Below are 11,622 nucleotides of genomic sequence, written 5' to 3'. Positions count from 1 at the left end.
AATTTTGGCGGCTAAATGCGGTTTTATATGCTGAATTAGTTAGTTCGGTTTTTGTTTGGTTCGTCAACAAAAATTGATTGATGTGAAATAGTAACAAATCCACCATGGTGAAGGTGGTCGATTCTTAGACACGAATTACAAAATATATTTCCAATAAATAATTTCCATTTTATTTTTATTAACGTGATTTAAATAAAGCATTTTGTTTTTGTTTTTATTAATTTCCATTTTATTGAATTCTTTGATTTAAAATTCAATGTTATACCTTTTGAAAAATTTGAGATTTGTTCTTATCAATTCCCTCTTCATTCATTCTCTCGTCCATATTTATTTTGTTTTCTTTTTTATTACTATTAATTTGTTCAAATCTAAAGCATATTTAAATATGGTCATTTAATGCGAAACAATTTTCAAATCTACTCCATAATTATATCATTACTAATTGACCCTCAGTTGTTTTTTTCTTTTAATTATAGCCAAGTTTAAAAATTTGAGATGCAATCATGCAAGAGGAGGGTGGAGGTGTGTTCATTCCGATCCCCAAATCTGTGCGTGCGATCAGGGGAATAGAGTGTGAGTAGCGCAAAAAAATGCCTTTGCTTTGCTTGGCTTAGCAAAAGGGGCAGAATCCCTATGTCTAAAAAGAACGTGCAGCCTGCCTTGCCTACTTCCAATAAACCTCTCTTTATCAGCATTTCATCACACGCAGATGTTTATTATTTATAACTTAACTACGTGAAACAACGAGGAAGATCATCAAGTTGGGTCTCTCTACATATATATATATGCAATGTATGCCCACATTTAGCTCCCTACTTGTAGTTTCAAATATCCACTCATCAAATGAATTAACAAAAAGCATACTAAACTTGTAATTTGATATTTATAGCATATACATTTCCTTTTTTCTGAAGGGTGGAGTAAAAAGGATAAGCTGTTACCTTAAAATACGGTAGCAAGTAACCCAACTATCATAAAATCCAGAAAAAGAGAGTTACCCGATATTGACCAAGGCTCTGCCTTTTCTGTTTTTTCCTTTTGCTTTCTTGTTTTTAAGACATTCCTGAAATAGAAGCACGTCAACCAAAAGTAACACGAGAAGACAGAACTTGGAAGACATTTATATCGTGGAAGATACGTGGGTACCTGACTTTGGAAATTGGTTTAGGAAATGGAAATGAACCTTTCCTTGACTACTTCGGCATCACAATTCAACAACCAAAGTCATTCTCATCTTGCAACTTCGGTAAATATTGTTAGTTTTTGTAAGACCCATAGAGAGAGAAACAAAGCTGGCATGGCAATGAGTTAGTAGCTTTGACATTTTCTTCTTCAGTCTGGAAAGAGTTTTGTAGCTTCTGTTAAGTCCCTCATCCTTGAGGGGGGGTATAGTTGTGGCTGTTGGGTTGGTTGCGTTTCCTTCAACCATCTGTAGTTTCGACAAAAAGATATATTTTTAATGTTTATAATAGATATAAAGCAAGGTTGAGTACCATTGCAACCAAAAAAGAAGGCTTGAACGTCATTTCAGAAACAACAATTAAACCTTCTGCACCGGCCAACAATGAGGTTTTTGGTGGGATGTCTCTCTCCTGGTGTCAACATATTAAAGTCTAATGTTGAAATAATCTTCATTCTATCATATCTCCATAAGGTTTAAGACCACCAAATTCAATTCTGAAGTATAAGTCAAGGACCCCACACTAGATTTTTCTTTTTCTTCGTCTTCTTCTTCTTCTGTTTCTTTTTTCAAAGACGCGTAAGAAATAGCATAATAAAAATCAATGCAAAATCCTATTAAAGTAAATCAAGTCTAATTGGAGAAAATAATAACAATAAACCAGAGGAGAATAATGTAGTGTAAATTTCAAGGTAGAAGGTAAGCTGATTCCTATTGTACAAAACAGCAGAGCTGGAAATGGAGAGATTCTCAAGTAAAAGCAGGATCCTTCAAACAAGTTTATCGGTGCTCTATTCTTCTTGGAGTCTACTTTGGAATTGAGTTTATTCGATTAATATACTAAGATACATATTATTTAATTCCTTTCAACCCCTTTTGAGAATATTGAGCTATTTAATAACATAACCTGTTGAAACTGGATGGACATAAAGTCATTCTTTAATTGGGTCAGTGGGCACAGCCAGAAACCCAACCTACCCACTCAAATCAGAAAGGGAGGAGGGTAAAAAGTAAATATAATGGGGGACTTTTAAGAGCAACGGTGTTTTGCTTAAAAAACAAAACAAATGGTGCACGAGAAGTCCATTGGAGCAAAATAGTAATTAAGGTATAGTTCTGGGCATGGCTGTGAGGAAGCAGCCTATAATAAATGTAAAACCACCCACCACCTCCTAGTACTCTCCTTTATTTTATCCTTTTTCAGCTATGCCACCCAAATTTTGCAAACGAAAGTTGTGTTTCTTAGCCCCACTCCCACCTTCCCTTTCTTTGTTTGCTTCCACAAAAATGGTGTAAGATTCTTAAACCATGGGGGGAGGGAAGGAAGTATGGAGTTAGAGGCCCACATGCTGAACAGTGAATTCTGCCCCATATTCATCAGTAACCAACCTCAGATTATGCATATCTAAACCATACCCCACAACATCATCAACTTCAGAACACCAGAAAGCTATGTTCAACTGAAACAAATTTGGTTCTCCCTTCTCTCAACCATTTTACATCTGTGCACATATTTCTAAATATGGCTAATATTTCTGAACTCATCCACCCAAGACAAATAGATAAATCATTAATGCCAATGAACTATTAACAAAATATTATAGACATTAAAGAGATTCAGGAGAAATGAGGCGTATGGTCTCGTAAATCAGGACCTGGAATCATTCATCATTATATCACACTATCTTCCAGCTGCAGGAGGATGGAAAGAATATGGATATGTCAGAGGGGCCATTTTATCTTCAACATAAAAAGGAAAGAAGAAGAATTATTAACTCACCTCACGGTGCTCGAGGCAACAAGGCTTTATGTAACCTTCTTCAATCATCAAATCTGTTCCTGCCAACCTCAAGAACAAAACAAGATTTTCAGTGCTGGAATATCAAACCCTTGTTCCCTGAAAAGAAAGTCATTGAAGAATAACCGCAGCGAGTTGCTTTTCTATCTTCGTTGCTTACAATTGCACCTTCCGTTACAGATCTAAACAGAAACCTGATAATATTCCAGAGAGAGAGAGAGGGAGGGAGAGAGAGAGAGAGAGAGAGAGACAGAGAGAGAGAGAGAGAGAGGAGGGGGGATTGATGGAGAAGGCTTTTACAAACTTGATAACTGTCAACTATTCATGCTTCAGATTTTATTGATACCAGTAATATCCAAAACCAAACCCAAACCCTTACACAAAAAAACAGAAGGGAATTTGAAGGTTAACACGAGTCACCATTGGTAGGCTGTATGTAGCTATTTGTTTATACGGCAGTCAAAAACTCAAAAAAAGAGAGAAGGAAAGAAAACCAAAAATTTCAAGCCTAGTCTTCAATAACCGATGCCAAACCGGTTACAATCTTAAGATTTCTAACCCCAACCGATGAGCTTTTCGGCTTAAGCTCTGGAGGCTTCCACTCTTTCACAACGGCAGCAGTCTCCACGAATTCGTTATGATCCGTCGATTTCTCAACGTCGTGACTGTACGATGGATCAATTTGGATGTTTTCAAGAGGATTCTTCGACTCAGGATTAGAACCCAAAATCGCCAAGGATGATGCACGACTATGAGGAGAGAGCCACTTCGCTTTGACATACTCGGCTTTTCTCCATGGCGGAACTGGCATCCCCTTCTTTTTTAAGCTCTGTTTTGCAGCCTCTGATACGATTGATACAATCCTCTGAAGCCGACAAGCCTTGCCGACGAAGATGTAAGGAATGAGTTGGAGGATCGATTTGTAGCTTTTGGTTGACCGCGCAATTTCGAATTCTGATCGGAAGTCGATGTCTATCAATAAGCGTTCTCCTTCGATAATTACGTCAACGTATTCATAATCACCTGGTACATCAGAAAAACGGATTTCAATCAACTATAATCAGAAACAATCAGAGTTCAGTTGCCTAATGAAATTCAAATTTAAAGAGAAGAATAGACGCGGCCCGGTCCAAGAATCCTAGGTTTTCTCCAGATTAACCAAATTATATAAACTTCAGGAGAAAAAGGAAAATGATGGATGAACCGCTCGAATTCAAATTCAAAAACCTAATATTTTCCCACAATCAACAAGAATAGTGAGTAAGAAATATACCGGCTGGATATGAGGGCGACTTTTCCCAGTGAGATTTGCAGATTGAAGCGTCGTATCCAAGAGCCTGCAATCCGTTGGTAACAATCTGCCTTGCTAAGTTGTCTTTACGTTTGCAGACCTTGTTCTTCTCTACGATCCTGGCCGTATCCGCTAATATATTCCTCTCATGAACGCTCGAACAGGGAATTAAGCTCTGTTCGAATATGAAAATGTTTCTCAAAATGATAGAAACAAGAAACATTTACCATGAAGGGAAAAATGAAACAATGAAAATCCACAATTCAAACAAAAACAAACAAAAATGATCTGTTGTACCTTCAGAAGTTCCCATGCCTCACCACCGGAAGAAAATTTGGTATCGCCAAAACCACTTTGTGGATCAAATTCCTCGTCGGAGCTGTCCGTATAGTTTCCATTAAAGCAGTTGCAGCGATTGCGGCCGCACCTAGACCCGCCGAATTGTTTCTCATTGTTGTCCTCTATGAAATTCTGGACCATATTTGCCAAGCATATAGAGCTAGGCTCTAAGTCAGAGAATTCGTCGGAGCTTTCCTTGTTGACGCTTAAATCTTCAAAATTGAGTTTCTCTGCGGAATTTCTCAGTACGTTTGGGAACTGTCTCTCAAATAGCCGCTTCAATTTCGACTTCGCGGCCGGCTTCACCAACTCGAAGCGAGCTGCTTCGTCGGTTGTGTCAAAATCGATTGGCTGGATTTTCATTTGAAAAGGCATGTTGAGAGCAACCAGCGACCGGTAATCTCTGTCGAGCGAATTTAAGCACCTCCACAGATAGTCAGATCCCAACAACAATTATCTTCATCATTTTCCAAAATTGAAGCTCGTATTCTTCAATTCCTTCATTTAACTCAGGATTCGAGAACAGAAGATTGTGTTAACAGAACCAATTAGAAAAAACAATGTTATACTAGCAAGACGGGAAATGTGAGTTCCACAGCCTACAGTTGGATTAGAATCATCATCGACATCTCTGAAGCGTATCTCAATACGGATATCAGGAAATAAAATTGACACAGAAATCCAGAGTTTTGCCCCCAAAACTAAATGTACACAGACGAATTTGAGATAAGCTCAAAATCAAAATCCCAATCCCTATGATTATATTGTAGTTCCTTTCCTAGTTTTCTAAACAGAATATGGAATAACTTCAAAACACAGCCAAGTAAAGTCGCTTTCGTTTGCGGAAACCGGATACGGCGAGAGTGCACAGGCCGTATCTGCAACGCAAGCGACCCTCAGAAACTCCATAATTTCCGGCAAGAAATAAAGTTGCGGGCGAGGTACAGCATGGAGGCGGCTAAGAAAAACGTAGAAGTGAAGTCGGCTTTTTGAGTACGGTCTCGGCTCTGTTTCAGTGAAGGATGGAAGAGATGCAAGGCGCGTTTGAGGACCTTAAAAAGAGAAACGAGGGGGTGCTGAGTAGGAAATGTATCCACGTGGGATTTCCGACGTGGCATTAATACGATGTTATTAGTCCAAGGACCAGGTGTCGGGCAGTCAACGAAATTGCTTCCACGTTATGTTTAGATGACGATGGTATGTGGCAAAAAGGGTGTAAAATTTGAAAATGAGGAGTTTAGCAGCAGGCCCTCACACACGGAGGCGTTCACAACCCCCACATGATCCTGTGGCGTGGGCGAAGGGCAGCTAAAGAAAACCAACCAACCACTCCAGTGAGGTTCTCGTGTCAGTGCGTAATGACGATAATAGCCTCCGTCGTCAAAGAGGAAATGCCGACCAGAAGGCCGAAGGAGGAAGAGGTCATTATGTAATTTGGATGTAGTCGAGTCGAGTTCCTTGTGTTTGAATAATAAAGAAATAAATAAAAACTCTAATTTTGTATACGTCCCCACATTATCCATTTCGATTTTTCTTTGTTTTTTTAGAAAATAAATTAAAAAAAATAAAAAATGGAACTATGAAAGAGAGGATATATGGGGGGGTGGGTCCCATGTAAGCATTAGGTAATGGGCTAAGGAAGGTTGGAAAGGAGTGGGTGGGTTTGGCATTGGCACTGGGTATTAGGGTTGGGCCAAGTGAGATGGTTATACGGTGTCGTATGCACCTCAATGATCTCATATCATGTCATGGATTGCATCAAATTAAGTTGTGGTTTAATGTAGTTAGTATTAATATTATATAATATTAAAGTATTTATATAATATTAAAGACATGTTAGGAGAATATGGAAGTAAGTAAGTTGGTAGGAAATAAAGCAATAAATAAAAGAAGAATAATAAGCAAAGTAATTGTAATAATTTGGGGTTGCTTTGCTCAATTACTTTGCTTAGTCAAATAATAGAACCGAATATAAGAAAGTGAGTGATGGATGATGGTACCATCACTTCACATCTTTCCTTCAAACCAAAAACCACATCACACGTGTCCCTCCCTCTCTCTCTCTCTCTCTCTCTCTATTTTCTTCTAAAACCAAACATAAAAAAAGTTGGCCATTTGTTTCTTCAGGTAAACAAATTAATTTATGCCAAACCCAAATCCTCATCCCCTTAATAACAATATAACCACTTCCCACTCCCAATTCCATTTGCTTATTTTTCCACAAAACCTGCAAACCAAATTAACACATTCCTCTTTTATTTTATTTTATTTTTTTACTTTAAATCTGAAAAACTATATTTGGACACTTTCAAGTCAAGTATTTTTTTTTTTTAAGTATTGTTAAATTAATAAAACTTAGCTAAAAATATGGGATACATTATTATAGTAGTGGAATCTATTTTTTTTATTTTATTTTACCGTGTCCTACTAGGAAAGTAAGATATTTACACCACCAAAATAAAATTTGAAGTTTGCTTATGCATGTTTCAATCCCGTGCTAATTTTAATACAACTTTTTTAAAAATAGTATCATGAAGATCAAATTTAAGGACTTTACGAGTAGCTCTTGTAGTTTTGTTTTTTTTTTTTCTTTTAATATAACGTATGAAATATATGTCCGGCTACGCTTTGATTTGCTTCCTTAATGATTAAGCAATCCAAACATGGTAGGTCATCCCTATTGTTTTTATAAATGTAGTAATTATTATGTGTGTTTGTGTGTATAATGTTGGGATGAAAGTCATCCATTGAACAATAGCGAATCAACATATTTTTGGTCAAGTTTTTCGGTGCTATCTTTTTCTTCATAATTAGTTGGGACTGTTTGAAAATGAGATTTATATTTCATACCAATTAAATTTTCATCTAACAGATTAGTTAATTTTTAAAAAACTGAAAACTTATTCAAAAATACTATTGCATTAAAAAATTATTCCATCAAAAATTAAAAGTGATTCACTAAATTTATAATATAAAAATAAATAAATAAATTTAACCTACCTTTTTACGTCTCTCTATTGGCTTGTAATTAAAGAGGGGAAACAAAAAAAAAGCTATAATTCCTAATTTCCCGTGAAGGGTTTGCCTTTTTCCCCACTTTAGGTGATATTTTTTTGACATTGGATAAAGTAGGGTTAATAGCTTGCCATTCAATTCCAAGGTCCTATATATATATATATATATAATAAGTGAATATTTACGCTACTTTCTCGTAATATAATTAATAGTGAAAATTAAATAAAAGATAACTTTATACAATCACAACTTAAATAAAAAAATCTAACTTCCTTTTAAATTAATAATATTAATTAGTATTCTAATAATTTTCCTCGGTATTAATTTTCACCACAACTTTATTGCCTATAATTTACTTATTCATTAAAGGATCAAATCCTAATTTTTAACAATTCCGCTAATAAAATCAAATAAAATATAATATTCAAATTTCAATTACTCTTAAACTCAAATTTAAATTAATGAATAAAAAGAAAGAAAATACTTATATTTATTATGCTAAAAAATAGCATTTTAAAATGGATGGTTTGAGTTTTATTCTATTTTAACATTTATACTTAAAAAAAAAAACGCTAAAAATAAAATATTTATTAATCTCTCCAAAACCAATTTTAAAAGAAAGAACTAGATTTAAAGATAGTTGAAAATAATGAAATTGAATTTGAAGAAACAAAAAAATAAAAATAAAAATAAAAATTACACCCAAAGGAAGAGATGGAGAATCACCTAGAAAAGGAGATTTATTTAATAATTATTTACCTTTTAAATATATATTTGTGGGGTCCATCAAGAGATCGAGAACCACGTTTGTAGCCATTTTAAGTGCACTCGTCGGTGAACCTAAAGCAGCTCGTGGTTCGTCTTTTTTGTTCGGGGAACACATTGGGCCCCACACCTTCCTAGTACGTAACAAGGATGGATTCACATTTTTTGCACAACTGCTCCCATATGATACTTTATTATCAAATTTACCCCTTATCTTTACGTTTTTCCATGTTTACCATAAGTCTCTTGGCAAACCCTAATAATTAAAAAAAAAAAAAAAAAAAAAAAATTGTTTTAAGCTCTAAATATCTAAAATTAACCAAAGTATGATCTGCATGAAAAGGATTGATTTAGTGGTTGGTAAATGAAAGATATAATTCCATATAAAACAAAAGGGTTATAACTTTAGTGCAGGAGAAGATTGTGTTCATTCATTTCATTGATGTTGAAAACCCATTATCATATACTTCAAATTTCAAAACCCAACACTACAATCATAAATCAAATCAACTTATCAAGTGCTTTTGATTCAATAAAAAAAAAAAAAAAAAAAAAAAAAGAAAAGAAAGAAAGTTACTGTATTTTATTATCTTTTCACTGTCACCACTCTTCATTATGAACATCTTTGAAATTTGATAAAATTCCTTGACTTTAATCCCCAACTTTTACTTCACTTTTCTCTCCTTCACTTTAACCCTCCAACTTTACTTAACTCAGGTTAAATTAAAAAAGAAAAGAAAAGAAAAGAAAATATTAAAAAATAAAACTTTGGAGGTAGCTGTTGGAGCAAGGGAAAAGCCCAACCCAAAGTATTGTTCAATATGGGTACCCAGATGGGCCATACTCCACAGGCCCATCGTACGAGAAATGGATAAAGTCAAGGGGTGTTTGTGTAAATATGAAATTTGAAATTTTCGGAGTTGAAATTCCCACCAAAAGTAAACCGCCAAGACGACAAAGGAAGGCATTGAAAAAGCAAAAGCGATCCAACAACCGCTCAAAATTCACTCTTCTCTCATTCCTTCTCTGCTTCCACCATCTCCAGGTCTCCTCTTTCTCTCTTCTTTTCATCTCCAGATTTTGTTTCTGTCTTCAGTATGCTAAACGGGGATTTTACTCTGCTCCAGATGTTTATCTGAATGCTCTTACCATTTTGCAGGTTCAAAAAATGGCGGGAAAAGGCGGCAAGGGGCTTTTAGCCGCAAAGACTCCGGCTGCTAACAAAGATAAGGACAAGGACAAGAAGAAGCCCATCTCTCGGTCCTCCCGTGCTGGTATACAGGTGTTCTTTTGAATTCTTACTCTGCCTTTTTTTTCCTCCAAAATTTGGAAGCAATTGAAACGTCGAAGCATGTTTAATTTTTCCTCATCTGCTGAACACCTATGAATTTCGAATGATTTTGATATATTTACTCGTATGAGGACATTACAACGACTGAGATAAGGTTATGTTTCTGTTGCTGTATTTTGCGATCTTTGTTCCTTGAAATTGTTACTGTGATATAGCATTTTTTGTTGACAGCTAAGAATTTTAACATGGGGCTCTGAAATCTTTTTCAGTTCTTGGTTTAGGGAAGTGTAAGCTAGTTTTTTATAGGTTGGGCTAACAATTCGCAATTCAAATCCCCATGTAGTTTTATTTTTAAGCTACGTGTTGTTGAGATTTATCTGCCTATGTGGATCTGTGTTCCTTAAATTTCTACTACAATACAATTTTTTGTTGACAGCTTTGAATTTTAATACGGGTCTCTGAAAGTGATTCTAATTATCTGCTTTTGGAGGGATGTGCAAGCTAGTTTTTGTGGGTTGGGCTGAAAATTCGCAATTCACTTTTTAATCTACTTGTAGTTAAGCTTAGTACAATTATGTTGTACCCTTTTTTATTGACAGCCTTGAACTTCAACATGGGACTCTGAAATCTATTTTAATTTTTTTTTAGGTGAGGAAGTGTAAGCTAGATTTTTTTTTTCTGTTCTTTTTTTGTAGGTTGGGCTGAAAAGTTCTGAATTAAAATGCTCTAGTTTTTGAGGAACATGTAGTTAAGATTAGTATAACTAACTATGTTGATGTATCTACACCTTGTGATCTATGTTCTTCGAACTTTGACTGTATTGCCATTTTTTGTTGACAGCTTTGAATTTAACTAGTGTTTTGTGGGTTGGGATAAAAGTTCAGAATTCAAATGCCCATGTACTTTGAGTATTGTGATATTTTGTAGCTAACATGTGCTTTGAATTTAACTAGTGTTTTGTAGTTAACATGATTTCATTGATGTTGGTGTCTCTGAGTATTGTGATATTTGTTCGTTTAATTTTTATTCTAATAGCACATTTTGTTGTCAGCTTTGAATTTTAACATGGGGCTCTGAAATGCAATCTTCTGTAAACTATTATTTGTTTTATGGCGAAAGTGTAAGCGAGTGTTTTGTGGGCTGGGCTGAAAATTTACAATTCAAATGCCCTTGTAGTGTTTTATTTGTAAGCTACATTTGGGTTGAGTTCAAATGATTTCACTTAATTTGGGGCCTTGAATCGCACCAGTGTTGGGTCACTTTAACTTATGTAATCTCCGGATTGTGGGGTTCTAGTTCCCAGTGGGACGAATTCACAGGCATCTTAAAACAAGAATATCTGCAAATGGGCGAGTTGGTGCGACTGCTGCAGTGTACCTAGCATCAATTCTGGAGTATCTGACCGCGGAAGTGCTGGAGTTGGCTGGAAATGCGAGCAAGGATCTGAAAGTGAAGAGGATCACTCCAAGACACCTTCAGCTGGCCATTAGAGGAGACGAAGAGCTTGATACCCTGATCAAAGGAACCATTGCTGGAGGTGGTGTGATTCCTCATATTCACAAGTCCCTCATTAACAAAGCCTCCAAGGATTGAGACATTCACTTGTATCACTAAGTAGTTTAGCTTAATCTTCAGACATTTACTAGTGGCATCCAAGGATTGACACATTCATTCCTTGCATGCTTTTGTGAAGCCTTGTTATTATTTTCCCTCTTCCTCCTTTTGTGTATTTGGACAAGTATATTTGTTCAGTGTAAGATTGTTATGTTTTGTTGGATGGTTTTTAATTTACCTTACTTTCGACAACTTCATATCTTCGTTCTTACTACCCTACTTCAATGCATATTTGAAGTATATATATATATATTCTATTATTTTTGAATCTTCTCAGCATATCCGTCCCAAAAGAGGATTTTTCATAGAAGATGTCAATTGATTCTTAA

General features: G+C 35.6%; 2 protein-coding genes across 2 annotated transcripts; one reads left to right on the top strand and one right to left on the bottom strand.

Moving 5' to 3' along the window:
• Window positions 1-3,286: 3,286 nt before the first annotated feature.
• Window positions 3,287-5,593, bottom strand: LOC111795620 (uncharacterized). The gene is made up of 3 exons (XM_023678151.2): window positions 4,567-5,593; window positions 4,252-4,444; window positions 3,287-4,001 (listed from the first exon to the last, which is right to left on the bottom strand). The coding sequence occupies exons 1-3, from the start codon at window positions 4,981-4,983 to the stop codon at window positions 3,487-3,489; spliced, it is 1,125 nt and encodes a 374-aa protein (XP_023533919.2). The 5' UTR covers window positions 4,984-5,593; the 3' UTR covers window positions 3,287-3,486.
• A 3,714-nt stretch (window positions 5,594-9,307) lies between these two features.
• Window positions 9,308-11,485, top strand: LOC111794662 (histone H2A variant 1). The gene is made up of 3 exons (XM_023676762.2): window positions 9,308-9,433; window positions 9,548-9,670; window positions 10,976-11,485. The coding sequence occupies exons 2-3, from the start codon at window positions 9,557-9,559 to the stop codon at window positions 11,270-11,272; spliced, it is 411 nt and encodes a 136-aa protein (XP_023532530.1). The 5' UTR covers window positions 9,308-9,433; window positions 9,548-9,556; the 3' UTR covers window positions 11,273-11,485.
• The last annotated feature ends 137 nt before the right edge of the window (window positions 11,486-11,622 follow it).

This window comes from Cucurbita pepo, chromosome 5 (assembly GCF_057944985.1).
Source record: "Cucurbita pepo subsp. pepo isolate OVF chromosome 5, ASM5794498v1, whole genome shotgun sequence".
Classification (NCBI taxonomy): domain Eukaryota; kingdom Viridiplantae; phylum Streptophyta; class Magnoliopsida; order Cucurbitales; family Cucurbitaceae; genus Cucurbita; species Cucurbita pepo.
Note: the sequence above shows the minus strand (reverse complement) of the source record. Positions and strands in the feature narration are given on the sequence as shown.